General features: G+C 42.8%; 2 protein-coding genes and 3 non-coding genes across 5 annotated transcripts; all 5 read right to left on the bottom strand.

Moving 5' to 3' along the window:
* Positions 1 to 1,794: 1,794 nt before the first annotated feature.
* On the bottom strand, positions 1,795 to 7,522 carry LOC129814019 (homeobox protein Nkx-6.1-like). The gene is made up of 3 exons (XM_055866756.1): positions 6,467 to 7,522; positions 5,923 to 6,095; positions 1,795 to 5,158 (listed from the first exon to the last, which is right to left on the bottom strand). Exons 1-3 carry the CDS (start codon positions 7,011 to 7,013, stop codon positions 4,913 to 4,915), a joined length of 966 nt encoding a protein of 321 aa, XP_055722731.1. The 5' UTR covers positions 7,014 to 7,522; the 3' UTR covers positions 1,795 to 4,912.
* Positions 7,523 to 21,616: 14,094 nt separating this feature from the next.
* LOC129814050 (60S ribosomal protein L17) lies at positions 21,617 to 24,635 on the bottom strand. The gene is made up of 7 exons (XM_055866817.1): positions 24,584 to 24,635; positions 24,071 to 24,120; positions 23,734 to 23,774; positions 23,291 to 23,425; positions 22,772 to 22,870; positions 22,070 to 22,261; positions 21,617 to 21,696 (listed from the first exon to the last, which is right to left on the bottom strand). The coding sequence occupies exons 2-7, from the start codon at positions 24,108 to 24,110 to the stop codon at positions 21,649 to 21,651; spliced, it is 555 nt and encodes a 184-aa protein (XP_055722792.1). The 5' UTR covers positions 24,111 to 24,120; positions 24,584 to 24,635; the 3' UTR covers positions 21,617 to 21,648.
* LOC129834158 (small nucleolar RNA SNORD58) lies at positions 21,787 to 21,856 on the bottom strand. The gene has a single exon (XR_008756218.1). It is a non-coding gene; the product is annotated as a small nucleolar RNA SNORD58 (small nucleolar RNA).
* LOC129834151 (small nucleolar RNA SNORD58) lies at positions 22,970 to 23,039 on the bottom strand. Its single transcript, XR_008756216.1, has one exon. It is a non-coding gene; the product is annotated as a small nucleolar RNA SNORD58 (small nucleolar RNA).
* Positions 23,856 to 23,925, bottom strand: LOC129833773 (small nucleolar RNA SNORD58). The gene has a single exon (XR_008756103.1). It is a non-coding gene; the product is annotated as a small nucleolar RNA SNORD58 (small nucleolar RNA).
* Positions 24,636 to 26,007: the final 1,372 nt, after the last annotated feature.

Here is a 26,007-nt window from a genome sequence, read left to right on the forward strand (position 1 = left end):
AGTTAGGCGCAGGAGAACGAACTTGGTATAAACGGAGTCGTTTAATAAGTGCTGACCAAACTCCAAAAACCAAAATATATAAAAATAACAAAGTGGGTACAAAACCCGTCGCACACCAACACATACTAGCACAATCACATACAATAAAACAATCTCTGACAAGGACATGAGGGGAAACAGAGGGTTAAATACACAACATGTAATTGATGAGATTGGAACCAGGTGTGAAGGAAGACAAGACAAAACCAATGGAAAATGAAAAATGGATCAGTGAAGGCTAGAAGGTCGGTGACGTCGACCGCCGAACACCGCCCAAACAAGGAGAGGGACCAACTTCGCCGGAAGTCATGACAGGTGGCAACCTTGAAGAATCTCAAATATAAATATATTTTGATTTGTTTAACGCCGTTTTGGTTACTACGTTATTCTATATGTGTTGTTTCATAGTTTTGATGTCTTCATTATCATCATAAAATGTAGAAAATAGCAAAAATAAAGAAAAACCCTTGAATGAGTAGGTGTGTCCAAACTTTTGACTTGCATATATATATAAATATATATATATATATATATACATTACAAGTCAAAAGTTTGGACACACCTACTCATTCAAGGGTTTTTCTTTATTTTTGCTATTTTCTACATATATATATATATAAACTTTTGACTTGTACTGTATATATATAGATATATATGTATAAACTCAGCAAAAAAAAGAAACGTCCCTTTTTCAGGGCCCAGTCTTTCAAAGATAATTCGTCATTCAAAAGGCACTCGCACATCTGAGCAAACCTTTTGCAGGTGCATGGCAACAGAGATAATAATAAATAATTTGTAAAAATCCAAATAACTTCACAGATAATTGTAAAGGGTTTAAATACTGTTTCCCATGCTTGTTCAATGAACCATATACAAATCATGAACATGCACCTGTGAAACGGTCGTTAAGACACTAACAGCTTACAGACGATAGGCAATTAAGGTCACAGTTATGACAACTTAGGACACTAAAGAGGCCTTTCTACTGACTGAAAAACACCAAAAGAAAGGAACGCACAATCCCTCCATCAGTGCTCAGACTGTACGCAATAGGCTGGGAGAGTCTGGACTGAGGGCTTGTAGGGCTGTTGTAAGGCAGGTCCTCACCAGACATCACCGGCAACAACGTTGCCTATGGGCACAAACCCACCGTCGCAGACAGGACTGGTAAAAAGTGCTCTTCACTGACGAGTCACAGGTTTGTCTCACCAGGGGTGATGGTCGGATTTGCGTTTATCATCGAAGGAATGAGCATTACACCGAGGCCTGTACTCTGGAGCGGGATTGATTTTGGGGTGGAGGGTCCGTCATGGTCTGGGGCGGTGTGTCACAGCATCATCGGACTGAGTTTGTTGTCATTGCAGTCAATCTCAACACTGTGCGTTACAGGGAAGACATCCTCCTCCTTCATGTGGTACCCTTCCTGCAGGCTCAGCCTGACATGACCCTCCAGCATGACAATGCCACCAGCCATACTGCTCGTTCTGTACGGGATTTCCTGCAAGACAGGAATGTCAGTGTTCTGCCATGGCCAGTGAAGAGCCCGGATCTCAATCCCATTGAGCACGTCTGGGACCTGTTGGATTGGAGGGTGAGGGCTAGGGCCATTCCCCCAGAAATGTCCAGGAACTTGCAGGTGCCTTGGTGGAAGACTGGTAAATCTGGTGCAGTCCATGAGGAGGAGATATACTGCAGTACTTAATGCAGCTGGTGGCCACACCAGATACTGACTGTTACTTTTGATTTTGACCCCCCCCCCCCTTTTGTTCAGGGACACATTATTCAATTTCTGTTAGTCACATGTCTGTGGAACTTGTTCAGTTTATGTCTCAGTTGTTGAATCTTGTTATGGTCATACAAATATTTACACATGTTAAGTTTGCTGAAAATAAACGCAGTTGACAGTGAGAGGACGTTTCTTTTTTTGCTGAGTTTATATATACACCATTATACAAAACATTAAGAACTCCTGCTCTTTCCATGACAAACTGACCAGGTGAATCCAGTTGAAAGCTATGATGCCTTATTGATGTCACCTGTTAAATCCACTTATATTTAAAATCACATTTTAATAAGAGAAATTGTCGAAATAGGCGGGGTTTATGACTTGTAGCTGTGGTAACCAGTGACGACTCTTGAACGGCCCCGATGTTTCACGTATTCATGGTGTTGTCATTTGACAGTGACATCATTTCAGTGAAAATATAAAACCGTGTTTACCTGTGCAGTTTTTATTTGACTATTCCTCCAACACGACCGGACATCTGTAAAAGTAGGCCTATAATACTTGGAGAGGCGCATGCGTGAAACTGAAACATGAAGGTTGGAACTATTGCATTCCTGTTATGCCCTAGTGCTGTTAATAAATGGCATCAAATATACACAGGAATTCAATTCTAAAATATGTTCTTAAATATGCCACAATAATATTTCTCGTTTGAGACATACAAATCATAATTGTCGGCTTTTGTAGCCTACTTGTATCAATCAACATCGTGTTAAAAATGTGGTGGCAGTGTATTTTGGCTTACTAAGTTGTCACTCTGTCCACGTTCTCTTGAAGATGTAGCACAACTGCAGGATTTCAATACATGTATTTTGATCTGACATTTTGCCTCAAGTAGTCTATTAGGAATATATATGAACCTTTATTTAACTAGGAAAGTCAATAAAGGCCTACCCGGAATAAATTGATGATACAAATAGCAGACTCTACTGGTGCGCATAGGCGTACCTTTCAAATCTACAAGCCTTTTACTGCGTGACTGCCCTCAGTAGTGTACTGTATCATCTATACGATACAGGTCCTTCTGTCTGGTAGCAAGTACTTCGTAGAGGCTTACGTTGGAGCAACTAACAATTTCTGCATTCGAAATCATATCTATCTGAGAAATCGTTGTATTTTTTCAGTTTTATGAACTGACTTTTTTTCTCTCTCAAAATTGTCATTGTATAGATGAAGGCCTGCTATTAGGCCTACTATATTGCAAATGTACAATACAACTGCAGATTAGATTTAGAAATGAGCATTTGTCTCTAGACTTATCATAAAGACCACATTTTGATGACACTATTCACAGACTCTGCTCACTAAAGTCTTAAATCCAGTATTTACCAACAGTGAGTCAGTCTCCTATGCCTGGCGAAAGCCGCATCTTCGATCCACATCTGATCAATTAAATATTTACTTGAACTGTTTGTACATCGGTTGAGGGATTTCCAATTTTTTTTAAACATGCTGATGTAATCACGCGAATCTGTAGACGCACAGACACTGCAGAATGAATTTTCTAGATTCTGCGCCAGATAAATTAATTATGAACTTTTCAGGCCATGTTTTAACTGTGACTGTTAAAACACATTCTGCCCATCGTACATATCTTCACCCCATCACACAAAGAACAATTTCAGCCAGATACACAATTTTAATTCATTATTATGGACGATATGCGATGCTGTAAATGCAAGTCAATAGACCCTCTGTGGTCAAGGCTTACTTATTTGATATTCAAAATTATATTTTGTGATTCAGTAATCTAGGGAGAGGGCAGAATATTTTTTGATAAAAGCACTGGAGAGTGAATGCTATTATAGTTTTATTATAAATATTAATAATTATAAATAAAAATAATCAGTATTGTTATTGTTGTTATTATAGCTTGGTTATAGGCAGCAATAGATGTTCCTATATCATCGCATGTCTTGGAAGGAATAGTGGCATAATGTAATCATCATCAATAATAATCATAATTATCATAATCATCATACATATGAAATGTTTGCATAAACAAATAGAAAAACACTTTACGTCGCCCTGCTAAGAAAGATAACCCCTAAATTGAGATGAATAGTAACCATCATATCTCCAAATATAATATATTTACATATTAATATTATACATTCAGGTGTCTTTCGTTAGCGTGCACAAATATAAATTGATAGGTAGATAAAATAAAACGAAATGAAATCGAATACTTGAGCTTCCTCCTATGCTTCTCCCTTTATGTCCTCCATCAGGTGATTACTGCCAAGAACGCAATTTAATTATTTTATGTATATCCAGAGTAAAGCAACGTTTATTTATTTTTTTAAAGTGCATTACATATGAACCCGCGATACACATTTTTGCAGGATTCAGTCACTGTTACAAACTTAAAACATTATGTAAATTAAGTAAAGTGTGAGGGGAAACCATTTTACCATTAGAGAAACACACAATGTGCATTTATTTTACAAATGTACTTCAATTGCGTCACAACCGGTATTCTTTACACTTAAAATATGTGGCTAATTTCATTTCCATTTATTTTGTAAATATATATAAAAAAAGATTCTTATAGTCCACAGACCCAATGGGGTTGCCTGTTAAGCTTGTTCGGATATTTTTGGGGAGGCCCTAATGGTTGAAAATTGGGCCCTACAAACAGGTGGATCTTATTACTTCACTATGAAATGCAATGTATATGTCAAGTTTCAAAAACAAAACTAAACATGAAAATATAGGCTATGCTTTTTGCAATTGACAAAGCTGTAACGATGTCAGACGTCAGAACAACTAAGAGGAAGAGACTCAGCAGTGTTTTCTATACAAAAAAAAGTTTTTTACACATAAATATTCACAGTAATATAATTTCTATTGAATACAACTCACGTTTCTATTTACATGTAAGTATCATCTTCGTAATGTTCAAACTTCTATAAATTGTGTCCATGTTTTGGCCACTGTTCCAGACTACACAATTGCGTCTATTCCTTTGATCCTCCGTCCTCGTGCAAACTTATTCATTTAAAATTTTGTACGAAAAAAAGGGACACAACCTGCACCAGTTCCACGATTAAATGTTTCATCAAAAGTATTTTTTCCCGTGTCTGTCTACGAACTGTCGTTTTCTGATGTATTAATAAGGAGTGAGGAGTTTGGTTTGTGTTTTTTCAGTAATTGTGTTATTTTCTCGTCGTCTGAGTTAGGGTCCAACGGCTTGTTATAATCATCATCATCGTCTTCATTCTCCGAGGCCCCGTTCAGCCTCACCGTCTCCGAATCCTGCTTCTTCTTTGCCGAAGCCATCTCAGCCGCGTGGCGTTTCCTCCATTTCGTTCTTCGGTTTTGAAACCACACCTAAAAGGTTAATATTCTTTGATTACATGAAATCAACAAATAATATGATTACCCATGACTCTATTGCAAATATATTGATTAACAACCAGACATTTACAAATCATTTATGTAGCCTTGGCCTGCCAAAATAAAAGGGCATACGTCTAAGTCACGTGAAGTCAACAGAAAATAATAGGTTATATGTCATTCTAATATTGCATTCAGAAAATGGGACTCAATATTTTTCTAAAGAGAAAACATAGGTTTAATTTGCCTTCTTCCATGTTGTTTGCAAACATGCACATTTTCTATATACTGCTGTGCAAAACGTTGCTACCATTATTTCCACATTTCCATGACATAAATTAACAAATTGTTTGGTTAAATGATAGTATTATATATTATTAATTTATTAGTTATACATACTAATATTTTAGAAATATTTATAGTTGTGAATATGACAACAATTATTTGGGAATTATCTTTAAAGATGTATTATTAAATGCAATACAGTCATTTTAATTTAGATTAGTTTGACCAGTGTTATTCGACTTTAAGTGTAGGCGATATCTATCTATTTATGAATATTGAAACGAAAGAAACATTACTGTCTAAAATGCATGAGGCACTTTAATGGAAAGCGTGAGACAAATTCTAATTGAGTAGAAGAGGCTATGCAAGAGGCCTTTGTGCTCCTCCTTAGTGACAGGTTAACTAGGCTACTGATTAAACAATATTATACATCTTATTGGACTTTATAAAGACTATTTCAGAATATGTCCTACCTTTACTTGGCTCTCTGTCATTCCCAGCGAGTAGGCCAGTCGTGCTCGCTCCGGTCCAGCCAGATATTTCGTTTGTTCAAAAGTCTTTTCTAGGGCAAATATTTGCTGTCCAGAGAAGGTGGGACGTGTGTGCTTTCTTTTTCCATCTTTGTCAAGCAGTATAGAATTTTGATCTGAAAATATAAAACATAAAGCTTCTAATTCATTAAAGGAAATGTTGCCTATTGTTATGCATTGATATAATGTGCCAATATTAGGCTATATTTACATGTATTTGATGTTGGGATGGGTCTACTGTTAGGCTATTCTCATTATAATATCACAATCAACTTAATTTGAGCTGTTATAAAATAAGCCTTTGTTAGTCAATTTTAATTCACATTGCAGCTAAACATTCAAGTCAGATCTGCTTCAGTTTTTAGGATTAAATATCATAGGCTACTGGGGAATAATTAATAACCCCTCCAGCTATAGGCCTACATCATGCATCAAAATACGATAAATTGAAGTTCAGATAGCTCAAAAACGTGGACTAGTTACTTACGCGGTGAACATGCGAATCTGGCGTCTCTCCAATGTGGGCTTTGCATGACTCCTGGCCAGAATATCGGGGTCCTGCCTGGAAGGTCTGTCAAGGGCTTGGGGTAGCGAGCCACTGCCACAGCACTGGGACTGAAGTAGAGTCCAGGGGGTGGCGGGGGGCTCAAGCTACTGAAGCGGGGCAGTCCGGACAAGATTCCGGCAGAAGAGGACGCAGCAACGGCAGCAGCAGCTCCTGGGGCAAGGACCGAAGGACGACTGAGGATGTCGTTTATTCCATGAGGTGTGCCTAGCGCAATGCATTGATGGAGCGATCCGAGAGATGACATTCCGGAGGATGTTTTGATCCCCGGTGAGGACATCTGGATGCCACCGGGGTTTGGAGAGGTGGCAGTAGGTGAGGTAGAAGAGGCCGGACCGGTGGAAGATAATGGGTAGGCTGGGTAGAGTGGGGTCTTCATCTCCGTCATGCTATGCAGAGCCGCTAAAGGTGCGGTGCTTAGCAGGAATGCGCTCTGTCGGGACCCGTCCATCTGCCCCACTGCTAACATAACCGAGACTAGGTAAATGTGATGGTTTTGTCAAAAAAAATATCCTCAATGCTCACGCTCTCAAGACCCCTAATAATGCAAAGTTTTGCTCAAATCGACCAACAGACGAAACAATATACGTTTCCTTTGGGGTAGGCCTCTATTAGCCCAAATCTTCCAAATGTGGACGCCTGAAAAATGGTTTATCTAAAATGAAAATGTCCTGTTTTAAAACTAAACCATGGCAAAATGAAATCCCAGATTAATTTCGCAGAGATTCAAAAGTCATTATTACAGGGATAACACCGCTTCTTCAACCTTGTAAATCTTAGGAATTAAGTTGTTCAAATAGGAGGGATTTCCGAAGTTGTCCTCACTGATTTGGGCAGACTGCTTTAGAGAAATTGATATTGTTGAATGTTTGAAATCTATTGTTAAAAAGCTACCCTTTCTTTCCGATGCATAAGACGATCTTTAAGATAATAAAACATTATCATCACTTTCGGGAGTCTTTTGCCGCAAAAGTAAAAACTTTGAGAGTAAACAGAAAGTAGATGAGGTGTTTATGTTGCGATTGGGTAATCCGACGGTGACGTACGCAGTGTGTCAAGTGCAAGAGCCAACAGGATTTAGGAGTGTGTCCTCATTGGCTGGCCATCATAGCTTTGATTTGCACGTTCAAACAGTTGGATTCCGAACCGCTATTAAACACAAAAGGAACCGAATCAATCGAGTCAATTCTACATCTATTTTTTAGATAAAGGGACATCTGCATGTGCTCATTTTATTTTAATTTTACATTTATTAAACTAGGGAACAAATTCTTATTTACAACGACGGCCTACCAAAAGGCAAAAGGGCCTTCTGCCGGGATGGAGCTAGGAATAAAAATATAGGACAAAATACACATCACGGCAAGAGACACCACAACACTACATAAAGAGAGACCTAAGACAACAACATAGCATGGCAGCAACACATGAGAACACAGCATGGTTGCAATGCAACATGACGGCAACATGGTAGCAACACAACATGGTACAAACATTATTGGACACAGACAACAGCACAAGGCAAGAAGGTAGAGACAACAATACATCACGAGAAGCAGACACAACTGTCAGTAAAAGTGTCCATGATGAGTCTTTGAATGAAGAGATGGAGATAAAACTGTCCAGTTTTAGTTTGTTGCTCATCCTGTGACATAGACTACTAGATCCAAATGTAGTTTATCCATCCATATTCATTCATATGAATTGTAGGCTAAAGCATTTCACTGTAAGGTCTACCTGTTGTATTCGGCGCATGTGACAAATAACATTTTAATTAATAAAGAAGCTGAATAGCTTATTGTGATATGCATTTAGCCATGTATCTAAATATATGGCTCTGCATTAATCCATAGATAGACCTAAATATGGGTAATACTCCATGATCTATTATACATTCAACAAGGCCAAATAGTAGGCCAAACGTTGTCATTTATGTGCTCCTGGATTCAAATGTAGCACGGTGTCTGTATGCGTGTGTTTGTGCTTTTGTAGCCTAATTAGATCAATAGAGAACACACAAGACTTTAACTATTCTAATATAAATACATATGGGAACTTTTTGTCTCTGTATGACATCCTCAGCAGAATTGTACATGTCTTTATCAAATGCTTATTGGTAACGGTCTGGTATTGATTTTAATTCAAGCATAGGTATATGCTTGTCTGGGCATAGGCTATCAATTGAGAGTGAGAAAATGTAATACACGAATAACCATTCAATAAATCGGCTATTGAAGACTTAAAAGTCTTTAAACGGATGTCAATATTATTCTTCTGCATTGGAAAAAATATATATATGTATCACCGCTGTTTCAGTAGGTCTAGGCTACAGTGCGCCCTATACTAGATTTAAGGATTGCAAGACACCAGTGACACCCTGTGGTATACTCTAATACTGCAGTTAGTAAAACGCTGAATTTCCCCAATATTTTCTAGCAATTACTTTACATTTGATCAAATCTGGACCTCAACTGATTATATATTTTTATTCTAAGGGATGGGTCGAAATTTACAGAATGTTTACCTGGAGGAAATGGGGGAGGGTCATGCTTTTTCAATTTCAGTCAAGGGGAGGGATTCATATTTTTTTAATCTAGTCCAGTGGACAGTCATGTAATTTGTACTTGACATTTCAATATTTCTAATTTTAGAGTTAGTTTTAGAATTAGTTGCTTATTAGGCTATATATCAATTTGTGTCCGATGCTGCCCCTCACCTCTGATTCTCCGCTGAGCACGTAATATCAAGTGCACCGATAGGCTATATATTGTGAGCTCAATCAAATGATCCATAGCCTATAGGCTACAAAGTGCATGATCGGAGAAGCACGGGACAAGGGTATATTTGTGGGATAGCTGGTGGGGTGGTATAAATAAAACTAGGATGCATTACACACTGTAATGGATATTCCAACCCTGATTCCCGGTCGGCTCTGCTCTTGCTGATCATAAGCATGTTTGTGTGCTTGCCTAACCAATGGCTGTGCTGTGTAGGCCTACGGTGGCAGTACAGGAGACTCAAAGGCTTCTTCCTTAAACGGTGCGCGGGCGGACTAGCCCATAGCCCCTTCAAACTCAACTCTGGACCTCGAAGCCAGTTCAACTGCGTTTTTTCATTGTTCCCCTTTAATCAGGGACTGATTTAGGTGGGTGCAATTAATTACCAGGTAGAACAGAAAACCAGCAGGTTCCAGACCTAAGAGTTGAATAGCGTTACTATAGCCTATGTTCAGTTTGAGGAGAGCGCGAAGATCAGAAGGTCCGAGGTAAATTTTGATAGCTTGCTACTATAATTGATTTGATTAAAAACAGTATGTTTCAGGGCCTCCCGGGTGGCGCAGTGGCCTAGAGTCTCTGGGTTCGCGCCCAGGCTCTGTCGCAGCCGGCCGCGACCGGGAGGTCCGTGGGGCGATACACAATTGGCCTAGCTTCGTCCGGGTTAGGGAGGGTTTGGCCGGTAGGGATATCCTTGTCTCATCGAGCTCCAGCGACTCCTGTGGCAGGCCGGGCGCAGTGCGCGCTAGCCAAGGGGGCCAGGTGCACGGTGTTTCCTCCGACACATTGGTGCGGCTGGCTTCCGGGTTGGAGGCGCACTGTGTTAAGAAGCAGTGCGGCTTGGTTGGGTTGTGCTTCGGGGGACGCGTGGCTTTCGACCTTCGTCTCTCCTGAGCCGTACAGGAGTTGTAGCGATGAGACAAGATAGTAATTACTAGCGATTGGATACCACGAAAATTGGGAAGAAAAGGGGATAAATCAAATTAAAAATTTAAAAAACAGTGTGTTTCTTGCACAATGTATGTATCAGAGTTATTGACTTCACAATAAGCCAGATTCGAGTAACTTACATTGTGTGGCTGAAACTTGAAGTAGCAGCCTCAGCACAATCAATCCAAGAAGGGCAGCTCATGGTGCTTAAATTAGGCACATTTGAGTAGGCATAATTCATTTCAATGTCTTCATTTTAATTAAACTTTACTAACAACAAGAGGGCTTTGTGTTGGAGCCTATTTCTTCCTATTTAAGAAATAAGAGGTAGGCCTACCTGTTTGAAAGATTAAATTAGACTTTAGATTTGTGGTCAATTTCTCCACCCACCATGCACTCTTTAAATAGCCCTCCTCCGTATCAGTGAAGGGCTGTTAGGTTATATCAAACACTCGAATTTAGGGGGTATGAAAGGGTGTATGCCATAGGCCTACCTTTTATTAAAGGAAATTATCACGACTAAGGATAAGACCCAGATGCAGACACAGTAGGTGGATAGTTAGAATCTCAGAAGGTTTATTTTAACACAGGGGGCAGGCAAAGGGCAGGTCGAGGGCAGAAGAGGTCAGTAATATCTGGAGATGGTCTTGAGAAGAGGGGACCAGGCTCTCTTCCAGGTACGACAACAGCGGCGGACGAACATCTGAGCAGAGGGTATGCTGACTTCTTGCTCAGGGAAGAGCGGGGGCTGATATCCCAAGGAACACTCAAAGGGCAAGAGACTAGTGGCCGAGCAGGGTAGGGTGTTGCGGGTGTATTCCACCCATACACGTTGATGGCCCCAGGTGGTGATTGGCTCACTCCAACTGGCCGTTAGACTGGGGATGACAGGCTGGCCAATGACCCATTGAGGGTGCAGAACGCCTTCCAGAACTGGGACGAGAACTGAGGGCTGCGATCGGAGACCATGTCAACCGGAAGTCCATGGATCCGGAAGAAGTGCTGCACCATGAGCTGGGCTGTCTCCTTGGCTGAGTGCAACTTGGAAAGGGGAATGATATGGGTGGCTTTGGAAAACCTATCCACCACTGTTATGATGACGGTGTCGCCATCTGACAGAGGGAGACCAGTGACGTAGTCCAGGGATATATGAGACCAGCGGCGGTGAGGAACAGGGTGGGGTTGAAGGAGGCCAGCCAGAGCTTGCCGCAGAGTCTTATTCTGTGCACACACAGTGCAGGCAGCAACGAACTCAGAGACGTCAGGAACCATGGTGGGCCACCAAAAACGTCAGACGAAAGTCAAGGTCCAACGCAAGCCAGGATGACAGGTGAGTCTAGAAGAATGTGCCAGGCCCAGAGAACGGGCAGAGTCCGGGGCAAACATCCAGTTAGCCGGGCTCCCACTTACGGACCCGACTCTCTATACCCCAAATGAGTACAGCCGGCAGTCAGGAGGTAGGGAGGATGGTCTCTGGGTCAGACGGTGAAGCCGCAGGGCTATACAGGCATGAGAGCATGTCAGGTTTTACATTCTTGGACCCAGGGCGGTAGGATAGTGAAATTAAACCAAGTGAATAACAGGGCCCATCAAGCCTGCCTTGAGTTGAGGAGCTTGGCGGTGCAGAGATATTCCAGGTTCTTATGGTCAGTCCACACTAAGAATGAATATTCCGCCCCCTCTAACCAGTGCCTCTACTCCTCCAATGCCATCTTAACCACGAGTAGCTCTCGATTTCCCACGTCATAGTTCCTCTTAGTAAGGTTAAGACGATGGGAAAAGAAGGTGCAGGGATGCAGCTTTTGGTCCTAGGCAGAACGCTGGAACAGTACAGCCCCCACTCCGACATCCGAGGCATTGGCCTCCACCACAAACTGACAGGACGGGTCCGGATGGATTAAGATGGGAACTGTAGAGAATCGATGCGTGAGGTCCGAGAACGCCCTGTCAGCTGCTGGAGACCACGTGAAAGGAACCTTGGGAGAGGTGAGTGCTGAGAGGGGGAAGCCAGGGTGCTGTAATGAAGTGGCGATAGAAATTAGCAAACCCCAGAAAACGTTGTAGCTGCACTCTGGATGTGGGTTGAGGCCAATCCACCACCGCTCTCACCTTGTCAAAATCCATTTTAATATTTCCTGCAGTGATGACGTATCCTAGGAAGGAGATGGTGGAGCGATGGATTTCACATTTCTCTGCTTTAACAAAAATCTTGTTCTCCAGGAGATGTTGGAGGAACTGTCAGACGTGGAGGACGTGCTCTTGAGCTGACCGGGAAAAAGCGAGGATGTCCTCGAGGTAGACAAACACGAACCGGTTCAACATGTCACGGAGCACATCGTTGACCAGGGCCTGGAACACTGCGGGAGCTTTGGTCAGTCCGAATGGTATCACCAGGTACTCGTAGTGCCCGCTAGCCGTGTTAAAGGCTGTCTTCCATTCGTCTCCTTCCTGTATCCGAGCCAGAAGGTAGGCGTTCCGAAGGTCCAACTTCAAGAAGATGGTAGCCCCCTGGAGAGGCTCGAAAACTGAGGAGATGAGTGTTAGTGGGTAACGTTTTTTAACCGTGATGTCATTAAGGCCCCGGTAGTCGATACACGGACACAGGGTTTTGCCTTTTTTCTCCACAAAAAAGAACCCTGCTCTGGCGGAGGAGGCAGATGGACGAATACTTCCAGCTGCAAGTCCCCAATGTACCTTTCCATAGGACCCGACAGGGACTAAATCCACCCCTGAGGCGGTGTTGTGCCCGGGAGAAGGTCGATAGCGCAGTCATAGGTCGATAGCGCAGTTGGAGTAAGAGATGTGACACAAGCCTTGTTGAAAACCTCCTGGAGGTCCCGATACTCCGCAGGAACAGTGGAGAGATCCGAGGCTTTTCCCAAGCCAGCAGAAATACATTCAGAGGCAGGCTCCGCTGACTTCAGACAATGCACGTGTCAGAACTGGCGCCAACCCATGTAGATCCAGTAGCCCAGTCGATCAGGGGATTGTGCCTCTGAAGCCACGAAAACTCCAAAACTACAGGTACATAAGATGATTCAATGAGCAGGAACTGCATAAACTCACTGTGATTACCTGGCACTCGCAGGTTGATAGGAACCGTATTGTGGGTAACTGACAATCCAGCGCAGTGACGTCCATGGGAATGGAGAGGGGTTTTGTGGAGATACCCAGCTACGACACCAGGGTAGTGTTCATAAAACTCCCATCAGTCCCAGAGTCAATGAGCACTCGGAGAGATTTGGACCGGTCACAGCAGGATGGCATAAAGAGGGTTACGAGTAATGGGAGATTGGAAACTCCCTGTATGGCTCACCAGCGTACTCTTACCTACTGATGAGCATGTTTTAATAAAAAAATGTATCCCCTTTACTCCCCAATTTCATCATATCCAATTGGTAGTTACAGTCTTGTCTCATCGCTGCAACTCCCATACGGACTCGGGAGAGGCGAAGATCGAGAGACATTCGTCCTCCGACACATGACCCAACCAAGCCGCACTGCTTCTTGACACAATGCCCGCTTAACCTAGAAGCCAGCCACACCAATGTGTCAGAGGAAACACCGTACACCTGGCGACTGTGTCAGCGTGAATGCGCCCGGCCCACCACATTTCTCACTAGAGCACGATGGGACAAGGACATACCTGCTGGCCAAACCCTCCCCTAACCCGGACGACACTGGGCCAATTGTGCGCTGCCCCATGGGTCTCCCAGTCGCGGCCGGCTGCGACAGAGCCTGGACTCGAACCAGGATCTCTAATGGCACAGCTAGCAACTGCGATGCAGTGCCTTAGACCACTGCGCCACTCGGGAGGCCCTGAGCATGGTCTTTTAATGGACAGGTAGATATGTAATGTCCTGTAGTACAACAATACAGACAGCTCTTGGTGCTCAGTCAGGAGACAATCTTGCCCTGCCCAGTTGCATGGGCTCCAGAGGAGACGAGTCGACTGCCCTCTGAACTCGGGTGACATCGGATTCTCCCGGCAATATAGACTTCGGGAACTTCCGGGATTCCTCAGAGGCGAGGTGGGAATCGTGGATGAGCGAGTGTGACCGGGAACAGACCTCTCCCTCCTACGTTCCCGTAGCCGCCCATCAATCCGTATGGTCAAGGCTATGAGAGAGTTAAGGTCCATGGGCAGCTCCCGGGCTGCGAGCTTGCCTTTAACCACAACCAATAATCCATGAAGGAATGTGTCAAACAGGGCTTCTGGGTTCCAGGCACTCTTGGTGGCAAAAGTGCGAAAATCCACTGCGTAGTCTGCCACGCTACGGGAGTCTTGACACCGTTGAAGTAGCTTCCGAGCAGCCTCTCTCCCAGACAACGGAGAATCGAACACCTTTCTTATCTTCGCCATGAACTCCTCCAGACTGATGCAAACAGTGGATTGTTGCTCCCACACCACCGTAGCCCAGGCAAGTGCTCTCCCGGACATGAGCTTTAGCAGGTACGCTAAAGGGAAATTAAGAAGGCTGCGGCTCGAAGATGAGAGCACTGGGAGAGAATCGCCCGGCAGGTTTCTCGATCTCCCACATAGCGCCCCGGAGGAGCTAAGTGGGGTTCGCGGGAAGTCAGGGTAGGCTGGGGAGAAAAAACGCTGGTAACGGGGTTACTGAGAGTCTGGGAGGTGATCGTAGTGGCTTGCTGCCTGGTAAATAATCCACGGAATAGCTCCAGTAATGCATTGAAAGTGTGGTCATGGTGTTCCGCCAAGATCTGGAGTCTTTCCATAAGGCTTTGAAGGAACTCTTCATGTCTTCCAATGGTGGCTCCTTCGAAGGAGACAGCGTTCTGGAGCTGGTCTGAGTCTGTTGGATCAGTCATAGCTAGTTCGTACTATCACGACTCAGGATAAGACCCAGATGCAGACACAGGAGCCAGATAGTTCTAATCTCAGAAGGTTTATTTTAACACAGGGGGAAGGCAAAGGGCAGTTCGAGGGTAGGCAGGGGTCAGTAATCCAAGGCAGAGTCAATCAGGATAGAACGGCTTGCAGGCATAGGGCAGACAGAATGGTCAGAACAGGGAAGATTTTAAAACAAAATTAGAGAAACAGGAAAAACGGAAAACACGCTGGAACTCCCTGACACGATGAACCAGCATTGTCAAACAGAAAAAGCAGGTATAAATACACAGGAGATAATAGGGACAAAAGGGAGACAACTGGTGGGGGGTGGAGACAAGCACAAGACAGGTAAAACAGATCAGGGTGTGACAGAAATTGAAACAGGTCCGCAATGCTTCATGCTAGAAACAAGCTGTAAAATACAGTGCATTCGGAAAGTATTCAGACCCAGTGTCGATTTTAGCATATAAATCTTGGGGCAAAAATAATATAAATGAATGTGGGATGTATGCCAGCAAAGCCACTACACAACACTAAACAATGCATGAATTGCACTATAACGGTGACAAACGGTGCCCACAAACTGTCAGGGTCTACATAAAGCTGTCCCAACACCTTACCACTGCTACACCTGGCTATCAGCAGAGCCTTGTCTGGCAGCGAACCAGTTCATTCAGCCTCATTTACTGCCTTAAAAAAAAACATAGCTGGGTTCCCGAGTGGCGCAGCGGTCTAAGGCAACTCAGTGCTAGAGGCGTCACTACAGACCCTGGTTCGATTCCAGGCTGTATCACAACCGGCCCTGATTGGGAGTCCCATAGGGCGGCGCACAATTGGACCAGCATCTATATAAGGTCCCACACTGAACAGTGCATATCAGAGCAAAAACCAAGCCATGAGGTCAAAGGAATTGTCCGTAGGGCTCCGAGACAGGATTGTGTCGAGGCACAGATCTGGAGAAGGGTACCAAAACATTTCTGCAGCATTGAAGGTCCCCAAGAACACAGTGGCCTCCATCGTTCTTAAATGGAAGAAGTTTGGAGCTGGCCACCTGGCCAAACTGAGCAATCGGGGGAGAAGGGCCTAGGTCAGGGAGCTGACCAAGAACCCAATGGTCACTCTGACAGCGCTCCAGAGTTCCTCTGTAGAGATGGGAGAACCTTCCAGAAGGACAACCATCTCTGCAGCACACCACCAATCAGGCCTTTATGGTGGAATGGCCAGACAGCTGTCTTGTTAGACTTTTGACATGATTGATTATAGTCTGCTGCTGGAAAAACTTGTGTAATCCTTCTGACCCCCCTTAAAAGATTTAGATGCACTATTGTAAAGTGGCTGTTCCACTGGATATCATAAGGTGAATGCACCAATTTGTAAGTCGCTCTGGAAAAGAGCGTCTGCTAAATGACTTAAATGTAAATGTGTTATGGCTTTACACAGTTACTTGCCTAACAGAACACAGAGAGTGTTCTTTAATGGAAGCCTATCAAATATAATCCAGTTAGAATCAGGAATTCCCCCAGGGTAGCTGTTAAGGCCCCTTGCTTTTTAAAATTTTTACTAACGACATGCCACTGGCTTGGACTAAAGCCAGAGTTTCTATGTATGCGGATGACTCAACGCTACACACATCAGCTACTACAGCGACTGAAATGACTGCAACACTCAACAACGAGCTGCAGTTAGTTTGAGTGGGTGGCAAGGAATAAGTTAGCTCTAAATATTTCTAAAACTAAAAGCATTGTATTTGGAACAAAACCCTCACTAATGTGGAAAATGAGAAAGTTCAGATGACTAAACTGCTTGGAGTAACACTAGATTGTAAACTGTCATGGTCAAACCATATTGATGCAGTAGTATTCTGTCTATAATAAAGCGATGCTCTGCCTTCTTAACACTATCAAGAAGGCAGGTCCTAGGTTTGTCGTACCTGGACCACTGTTCAGTCGGGTGGTCACGTGCCACAAAAAAATGACTTTTTTGCAATTGAGCCAATTGCAATTGGCTCAGAACAAGGCAGCACGGCTGGCTCTCTGATGTACACAGAGAGCTAATATTAATAATATGCATGTCAATCTGTCTTGGGTGAAAGTGGAGGAAAGATTGACTTCATCACTACTTTTATTTATGAGAGGTATTGACATGTTGAATGCACCAAGTTGTCTGTCTAAACTACTGGCACACAGCTCAGACACCCATGCATACCCCACAAGACATGCCACAAGAGGTCTCTTCACAGTCCCTAAGTCCAGAAGACTATGGGAGGCACACAGTACTACAGTCGTGGCCAAAAGTTGAGAATGACACAAATATTAATTTTCACAAAGTCTGCTGCCTCATTTTGTATGATGGCAATTTGCATATACTCCAGAATGTTATGAAGAGTGATCAGATGAATTGCAATTAATTGCAGTCACTCTTTGCCATGCAAATGAACTGAATCCACCCAAAACATTTCCACTGCATTTCAGCCCTGCCACAAAAGGATCAGCGGACATCATGTCAATGATTCTCTCGTTAACACAAGTGTGAGTGTTGACGAGGACAAGGCTGGAGATCACTCTGGCATGCTGATTGAGTTCGAATAACAGACTGAAACTTCCAAAGGAGGGTGGTGCTTGGAATCCTTGTTCTTCCTCTGTCAACCATGGTTACCTGCAAGGAAACACCTGCCGTCATCATTGCTTTGCACAAAAAGTGCTTCACAGGCAAGGATATCGCTGCCAGTAAGATTGCACCTAAATCAACCATTTATCAGATCATCAAGAACTTCAAGGAGAGCGGTTCAATTGTTGTGAAGAAGGTTTCAGGGCGCCCAAGAAAGTCCAGCAAGCGCCAGGACCGTCTCCTAAAGTTGATTCAGCTGCGGGATCGGGGCACCACCAGTACAGAGCTTGCTCAGGAATGGCAGCAGGCAGGTGTGAGTGCATCTGCCCGCACAGTGAGGCAAAGACTTTTGGAGGATGGCCTGGTGTCAAGAAGGGCAGCAAAGAAGCCACTTCTCTCCAGGAAAGACATCAGGGACAGACTGATATTCTGCAAAAGGTATGGGGATTGGACTGCTGAGGACTGGGGTAAAGTAATTTTCTCTGATGAATCCCCTTTCCGATTGTTTCGGTCATCCGGGAAAAAAGCTTGTCCGGAGAAGACAAGGTGAGCGCTACCATCAATCCTGTGTCATGCCAACAGTAAAGCATCCTGAGACCATTCATGTGTGGGTTTGCTTCTCAGCCAAGGCTCACTCACAATTTTGCCTAAGAACACAGCCATGAATAAAGAATGGTACCAACACATCCTCCGAGAGCAACTTCTCCCAACCATCCAGGAACAGTTTGGTGACGAACAATGCCTTTTCCAGCATAATGGAGCACCTTGCCATAAGGCAAAAGTGATAACTAAGTGGCTCGGGGGAACAAAACATCGATATTTTGGGTCTATGGCCAGGAAACTCCCCAGACCTTAATCCCATTGAGAACTTGTGGTCAATCCTCAAGAGGCGGGTGGACAAACAAAAACCTACAAATTCTGACAAACTCCAAGCATTGATTATGCAAGAATGGGCTGCCATCAGTCAGGATGCGGCCCAGAAGTTAATTAACAGCATGCCAGGGCGGATTGCCGAGGTTTTGAAAAAGAAGGGTCAACACTGCAAATATTGACTCTTTGCATCAACTTCATGTAATTGTCAATAAAAGCCTTTGACACTTATGAAATGCTTGTAATTATACTTCAGTATTCCATAGTAACATCTGACAAAAAATATCTAGAAACTGAAGCAGCAAACTTTGTGGAAATTAATATTTGTGTCATTCTCCATAGTAACATCATCTGACAAAAAATATCTAGAAACTGAAGCAGCAAACTTTGTGGAAATTAATATTTGTGTCATTCTCAAAACTTTTGGCCACGACCGTACATAGAGCCATGACTGCATGGAACTCTACTCCACATCACCTGACACAAGCAGTGAAATTAGATTTAAAAAACAGATAATAAAACACCTTTTGGAACAGCGGGGACTGTGAAGCAACACAAACATTGGCACAGACACATGCATACACACACACGATAACATATGCACTATACATACACATGTATTTAGTACTGTAGATATGTGGTAGTGGCTGAGTAGGGCCCTGAGGGCACACTGTGTTGTGAAATCTGTGAATGTATTGTAATGTTTTTAAATTGTATAAACTGCCTAAATTTTGCTGGACCTCAGGAAAAGTGCTATGACAGCAGCTAATGGGGATCCATAATAAATACAAATACTCAGTAAAAGGCACATGGCAGCCTGAATGCTAAGTGTCACGTCTGGAGGAAACCTGGCACCATCCCTACCGTGAATCGTGGTGGCAGCATCATGCTGTGGGGATGTTTTTCAGCGGCAGGGACTGGGCGACTAGTCAGGAGAGGGAAAGATGAACAGAGCAAAATACAGAGAGATCCTTGATGAAAACCTGCTCCAGAGTGCTCAGGACCTCAAACTGGGGCAAAGGGTCACCTTCCAACAGGACAACGACCCTAAGCACACATCCAAGAGTGGCTTTGGGACAAGTCCCTTAATGTCCTTGAGTGGCCCAGCCAGAGCCCAGACTTGAACCCGATCGAACATCTCTGGAGACCTGAAAATAGCTGTGCAGCGACGCTCCCCATCCAGCCTAATAGAGCTTGAGGATTCACAGAGAATAATGGGAGAAACTCCCCAAATACGGTGGTGCCAAGCTGGTAGCATCATACCCAAGACTCGAGGCCGTAATCGCTGCAAAAACCTGTTTTTGCTTTGTCATTATGGGGTATTGTGTGTAGATTGTTCAGGAATAAAAACGAATGAATCAATTTTAGAATAAGGCTGTAAAGTAACAAAATGTGGAAAAGTCAAGGTGTCTGAATACTCTCTGTATGCACTGTATATTGTTTTGTTTCTTTGACATTCAGAGGCTGAGCTACAGCCTATAGCCTACGAGACCAAAAATGGATTTTGCTTGAGAAGTAATCTAATTATGTTTCTATCAATTGATTAAGCGATTCACTTTCTGTTCAATATATGTTTAAACGCAGACAGCTTTTGAGGTAACACTTGTGACCTTGTCTTGTTGGGTTAAGCAACGGAAGGAGAGTAGCCAGCAGTTAAAGCTTTAATCTTTTGGTGTCCGTAGTCTAACTAATTCTTACAGGACGAAGTGTCAACTACATATCTAAGGCTGGTGATCTGTCTTCCACTTTGTTTAATTATTATTTGAAATATATGGGTAACTTTTCTCAAGCATTCAAGGAGTGTTTAGGTGAATATATATTTTTCTTAAGGGACGGCCATAAATTGGAGGTAACCCTTATAACGTTTACTCCCTAACTTGCCACTGATTCAGACATAGGGCTCCAGGTGAGACCGGAATTTTTGTTTTATTTAAATCAGGCAAGTCAGTTTAGAACATATTCTTAATTACAATGACGGCCTACCCCGTCCAAACACTAACCACGCTGGGCCAATTGTATGCCGCCCTATGGGACTCCCAATCATGGCTGGTTGTGATACAGCCTGGAATCGAACCAGGGTCTGTAGTGACAGCTCTAGCACTAAAACATTCAAACATTATCGAACAGGAGTATATTCATTCAGCCGGACGAAACAGGGAGACTTGAATTTGTCCAATAAATTTGCCGAACAGAACATTTGGACTAATAATTAGGCCTACACCCGACACGTACGCTTGCAGCGTTCTCCAACCGACAACCACTCCCCATTTTTCAACGTGTCGTTCAGAACAGCACTACATACGGTCAATTCAACGTTGCAATGTTTTTTCGTACTGAAAGCAGACCAGACTGGCTCTCAAATTTGAGTAGGCTACACCTGCCCCCTGTTGGCGGTCTTGACTAAGCAGTTTGTAACTAGCATTCGATTGAAAACTAATTGTAGACAAAGTCCTTCCATGATGTAGGCCTATTCAAACAAGCAGATGTTACTCAGGTGACTATTATTCGAATATTACTAAAATGTTGCCATGGTTAATCCTGTAGAGGCCTACATCCTGTGTAGGGTTCAAATCTGGACATTGGCACCACCAAGTGGAGAAAGTCTACACTTGGATAATTGCCCAAGTCATATGCACAATTTGCTCCTTCGTGTGCACAGCCCTGGTCTAAAATGCTTGAGGGGGTTCCTGAAATCCTCAGACATGTGCCATCTTTACAGATCCATCCACCCCTCCTATGAATAAGACTGCATTAGTCACAAATGCTTGCTTTCACCATGTACATGCATGCTGTGGGTGTTAAAGAATTCTACAATGGATTCATCTCTTATAAGGCCGCAATATTTTCAGTTCTGCGTGTGATATTTCAGCAAGTAACAAACTGCATCTGAACAGCATTGCCGCTAAGCTACACGACTGTCCATTTATTATGTCGGTTTGTTTGAAACCATTTGCCTCGATATGGAATATTGGATTCAAACATTTTACATGAGCAGTAGGGAATTTCCAAATACACTCATGAAGTAATGAAGCGTGAGACTTTTGGTAAGAATGGTTCCATTTTATTTACATTTACTCCCGTGCCATGAGTTTCTGCTTCTTCAGCTTCTTCTGAGAAACCTGCAGGACAAAAAATATCAGACCAACATATACACCATACCAATTCTGATAATACCCACATTCGAACAGAATGACAAATGTAAATGTGTGGTTGCTCAGCCTCGTTCACATTTCTTTTCATGGGTAATCCAAAGGTGTCCTAAGAAAGTCATCACTGCAACCATCTCATACAGGAATGTATAAAAACCATAATGGTAAGGTCTGATTAGACTTCATGATTTATGATGCCAGAAGGACAGTAAACCATTTTGTTCCCATCTGCAGAACTGTTGTTCCTTCTAATGATGCTACTTTTACATGAGAAATGTGGAAGAGTAAATATTATGAGAAAGATACTAAGCAGATTGTGTAAAAGGCTTTGGCGCATGTGCACCTTTTTCTTAGTGGCGACCTCCTCCTCTGGTTTGGGAACAATCTGCTCCTTCTCTGTGAGGATCATCTCAATGTGGCATGGAGAGCTCATGTAGGGGTTGATGCGACCGTGGGCACGGTATGTGCGTCTGCGCATCTTTGGGGCCTTGTTCACTTGGATGTGCTCGATCACCAGGGAGTCTACATCCAAACCCTGTCAGAATAGAGCGAAGACAAACCGGTCAACAAGTAAAGCCACGTAGTTGTCAGATTTATAGACAGTACTTAAAGCTTACCAAGTTAGATTGGTCATACAAGAATCATGACGACTCAATTCCAAGAATTTATGGTTAACGGTCATTGCAATCATGAATTGTGTGCATTACACAGCTTGAACACAAATAAAAGAACAAATCCCAAACATGCAGACTTTGCTACAAGCTTGATAGCATCATACTTTCACCCATCTCTCCACTAGGGCTATGAATTGCCAGGGACTTCACAATATGATATTATCACTATACTTTAGGTGCCGATGCAACACGTATTGCGATTCTATATGTATTAAGATTCAATACTGATTTTATTGAGATTCCGTGGTCCAAAAACATTGCTCACCATGTCTACAGCAGAGAGACAAGAGAAAGCCATGAGAAAAGTACTACTCTGCACTACAGGCACGGCACAATAAATCTCAGGCCTCTAGCAAATAACTCAACCTTACCTTAAGCTCAGCGTTGCTCTCAGCATTCTTCAGCATGTGGAGAAGGAACTCCGCGCTCTTCTTGGGCCAGCGTCCCTGTGTCCAGTCAAACTGCTTGGCCTGCAGAAGAAAGGTTGTCAGTTGTGCATACCAGACTGGGCCAGAATAAGTGACCCCATTTCTGGTCCACATTAACGGAGACACAAGTGCAAATGTATGGTTGCTCAGCCTCATTCATGTTTCTTTTCATGGGTAATCCAAAGGTGTCCTAAGAAAGTCATCACTGCAACCATTTCATTTCAGTCACGCATCAAAAAAACATGACTAAGTACAAGGTCTGACACCTTTTCAATATTGTAAGGCATTTTGTACCAGTCTCCAAAGCACGTTTTTAAAAAAAGAAGCAATTTTGTAACTTAAAATCCCGCTACTTTTAAAAATGGGAAATATAGGAAAGAGTTAACATTCTCATAAAGATACCATGCAGTCTCCCCTAAAGCCATTTCAATAGAGGCTAGGTCAAATATAACTGAAGCTCACCTGGGCACACCTGCCAACACCCCCATTGTAGCGGCGGAAGGGAACACACTGATGCTTGATGGTAACATCCTTCAGGTATTTGGTGGCCTTGCGGATGTGCATGCCTTTGATGGCCTGAGCTGTCTCACGTGTGTTCTGTTGGGAAAAATAAAATATCAATATACTGTAGTAGCTACATATATAAATAACATATTATAACTTTTGGTCCAATAGGCATGGATGCAAAATTGCTCAGTTATTTGTTAGATATTGTCACATTTGATTCCAAAGGTCTCCAATGTTGTCATCATAGCAAAACACCACACCTATGTCTCTACTCATTTATGTCTACCAATAAATACCAATTACCACCAAACGTAACTCCCACATTGATAGAATTACAGTAGACAACCAGACTGAAATCAACTTCGTGTCACTCATAGTTAGAAAAGACAACGACTTACCTTGAAGTGAACCCGGAGATTAGAGCCCCTCGACTTGCATGCTGTGGGGGGGATCCAGCAATAATTAGTGAGGTCACAAAACAAGTATGGTGATTAAACAATGATACGTTTATGAACATGCGGTTGCTCAGCCTCATTCATATTTATTTTCATGGGTAATCCAAAGGTGTCCTAAGAAAGTCATCATTACAACCACTGCATATAGGTACGTATGACTTAATATCATGGGTATTTGCAATGTCCGTTAAGACTTAACCAGAAGGATAGTACCTAGCTAGCTAGCGAGCTAGCCAATGAATGAAGCCAGGGAGACAATCACCACCCAGTAGATACTCACACTTAGTCGGGTTCTCGGGGTCGAGCGAATAGCGGACCATTTTCAGAGACCTGCAAACGATAAAAGGTTTGTTAGTTTGTAACAGACCGGTGCCCTAATCGGCGAACATGTCAGTGGGTTGTTTGAGAAAACAAATCCGACATACTGGAGGATGCGCTACGTGTTAGCTAGCTAACATTAGCATAACTAGAACGTTTCTGCTTTAGTTACAACCAAATACGAATAAATCACATAACTACGTCAATATGACAATGCATTTTTTATAAGGATTCAGTCATAGGACGTTTTCTTGTTGGTAGCAAAGGTAAAAATGGCTGGAAACGGGCGTGCTACATGGGGCCAAGAAAATCCCCAATATGACAATATTTTCTTGAAAAGATACAAGCACGAAAGCCGACGTTTCTTGGTAGTAGTTGGAATACATGTAAATTAAACATTTAAAAAGTCGGGATGCCGTAGATATTGAAGAGATTAGATGGATTTTCGGACCCATTTGTATGTCTGTTCACTTACTTTCTCAGGCCGCGGAAGGGAAGAGGTAGAAAAGAGCATTCTGGGAGTAGAAGTCGTGAATGTCTTCTCGCGAGATTTTATGACATTTCAACGGTTCTTTGGTGTAATTTCTGACAAGCATTTATTCCAATGGAAAGAACAATATTAATACTTATTGATGGCACACATTTCTCTAACTACCTTCGTATGTATCATATAACATCATACATCCTTATGTGCTTGTACTGTTTTTTGGGGGACCACTCATCTCCACCACAAATTATAAGGTGTGCTGCAGGTCTTATCACTAGAGGGGCTAGTTTGTCAGCTAAAAGAGTCTCTCATTTCCTGGTGCTGCTACCTTGGCAAATATTCAACATGGGACCACCTGTGACATCACTGATCTTCAAAAGAGCTCCTTGTTATCAGATAACTAATGCAGATTGTCAGGTAGATCCATGATCATGTTTTTTCTGGATCGCTTATATGTGTTCTCCCTATAGAAGAGGCATATTGATATTTAAACTTGGGATATCGCTTTTCAACAGGAAAAGTTAAAAAAAATCACTGGAGGGCTTCTTTGACCCAAATATTTGTTTCAAGTTTTAACAAATTATACTGTAAATATATAAACAGTACCAGTCAAAAGTTTGGACACACCTACTCAATCCAGGCTTTTTTAAATTTCTACTATTTTCTACATTGTAGAATAATAGTGAAGAAATCAAAACTATGAAATAACACATATAGAATCATGTAGTAACCAAAAAAGTGTTAAACAAATCAAAATATATTTTATATTTAAGATTCTTCAAAGTAGCCACCCTTTGCCTTGATGACAGCCTTGCACACTCTTGGCATTCTTTCAACCAGCTTCATGAGGTTGCAATTAACAGGTGTGCCTTGTTAAAAGATCATTTCTGGAATTTCTTTCCTTCTTGGTGCGTTTGAGCCAATCGGTTGTGTTGTGACAAGGTAGGGGTGGTATTCAAAATATAGCCCTTTTTGGTAAAAGACCAGGTCCATATTATGTCAAAAACAGGTCAAATAAGCAAAGAGAAATGACAGTCCATCATTACTTTAGGACATGAAGGTCAGTCAATCCGGAACATTTCAATAAATTTTAAAGTTTCTTCAAGTGCAGTCAATAAAACCATCAAGCGCTATGATGAAACTGGCTCTCATGAGGACCGCCACTGGAAAGGAAGACCCAGAGTCATTAGAGTTACCAGGAATTGTAATCCAAATAAATGCTTCACAGAGTTCAAGTAACATACACATCTCAACATCAACTGTTCAGAGGTGACTGCATGAATCAGGCCTTCATGGTCGAATTTCTGCAAAGAAACCACTACCAAAGGACACCGATAAGAAGAAGAGACTTGCTTTTGGCCATTGGACATTAGACCAGTGGAAATCTGTCCTTTGGTCTTTTGAGTCCAAAT

Source organism: Salvelinus fontinalis, chromosome 2 (assembly GCF_029448725.1).
Source record: "Salvelinus fontinalis isolate EN_2023a chromosome 2, ASM2944872v1, whole genome shotgun sequence".
Classification (NCBI taxonomy): Eukaryota; Metazoa; Chordata; class Actinopteri; order Salmoniformes; family Salmonidae; genus Salvelinus; species Salvelinus fontinalis.

Coding starts and splice junctions, on each gene's coding strand:
- LOC129814050 (XM_055866817.1), bottom strand. CDS start 24,110: ATGGTCCGCTATTCGCTCGACCCCGAGAACCCGACTAAGT. Junction 23,775..24,070: donor CCCCGAGAACCCGACTAAGT/GTGAGTATCTAC, acceptor TCCCCCCCACAG/CATGCAAGTCGAGGGGCTCT. Junction 23,426..23,733: donor ATCTCCGGGTTCACTTCAAG/GTAAGTCGTTGT, acceptor TTTTCCCAACAG/AACACACGTGAGACAGCTCA.
- LOC129814019 (XM_055866756.1), bottom strand. CDS start 7,013: ATGTTAGCAGTGGGGCAGATGGACGGGTCCCGACAGAGCGCATTCCTG. Junction 6,096..6,466: donor CAGATTCGCATGTTCACCGC/GTAAGTAACTAG, acceptor TTATATTTTCAG/ATCAAAATTCTATACTGCTT. Junction 5,159..5,922: donor TGACAGAGAGCCAAGTAAAG/GTAGGACATATT, acceptor TTAACCTTTTAG/GTGTGGTTTCAAAACCGAAG.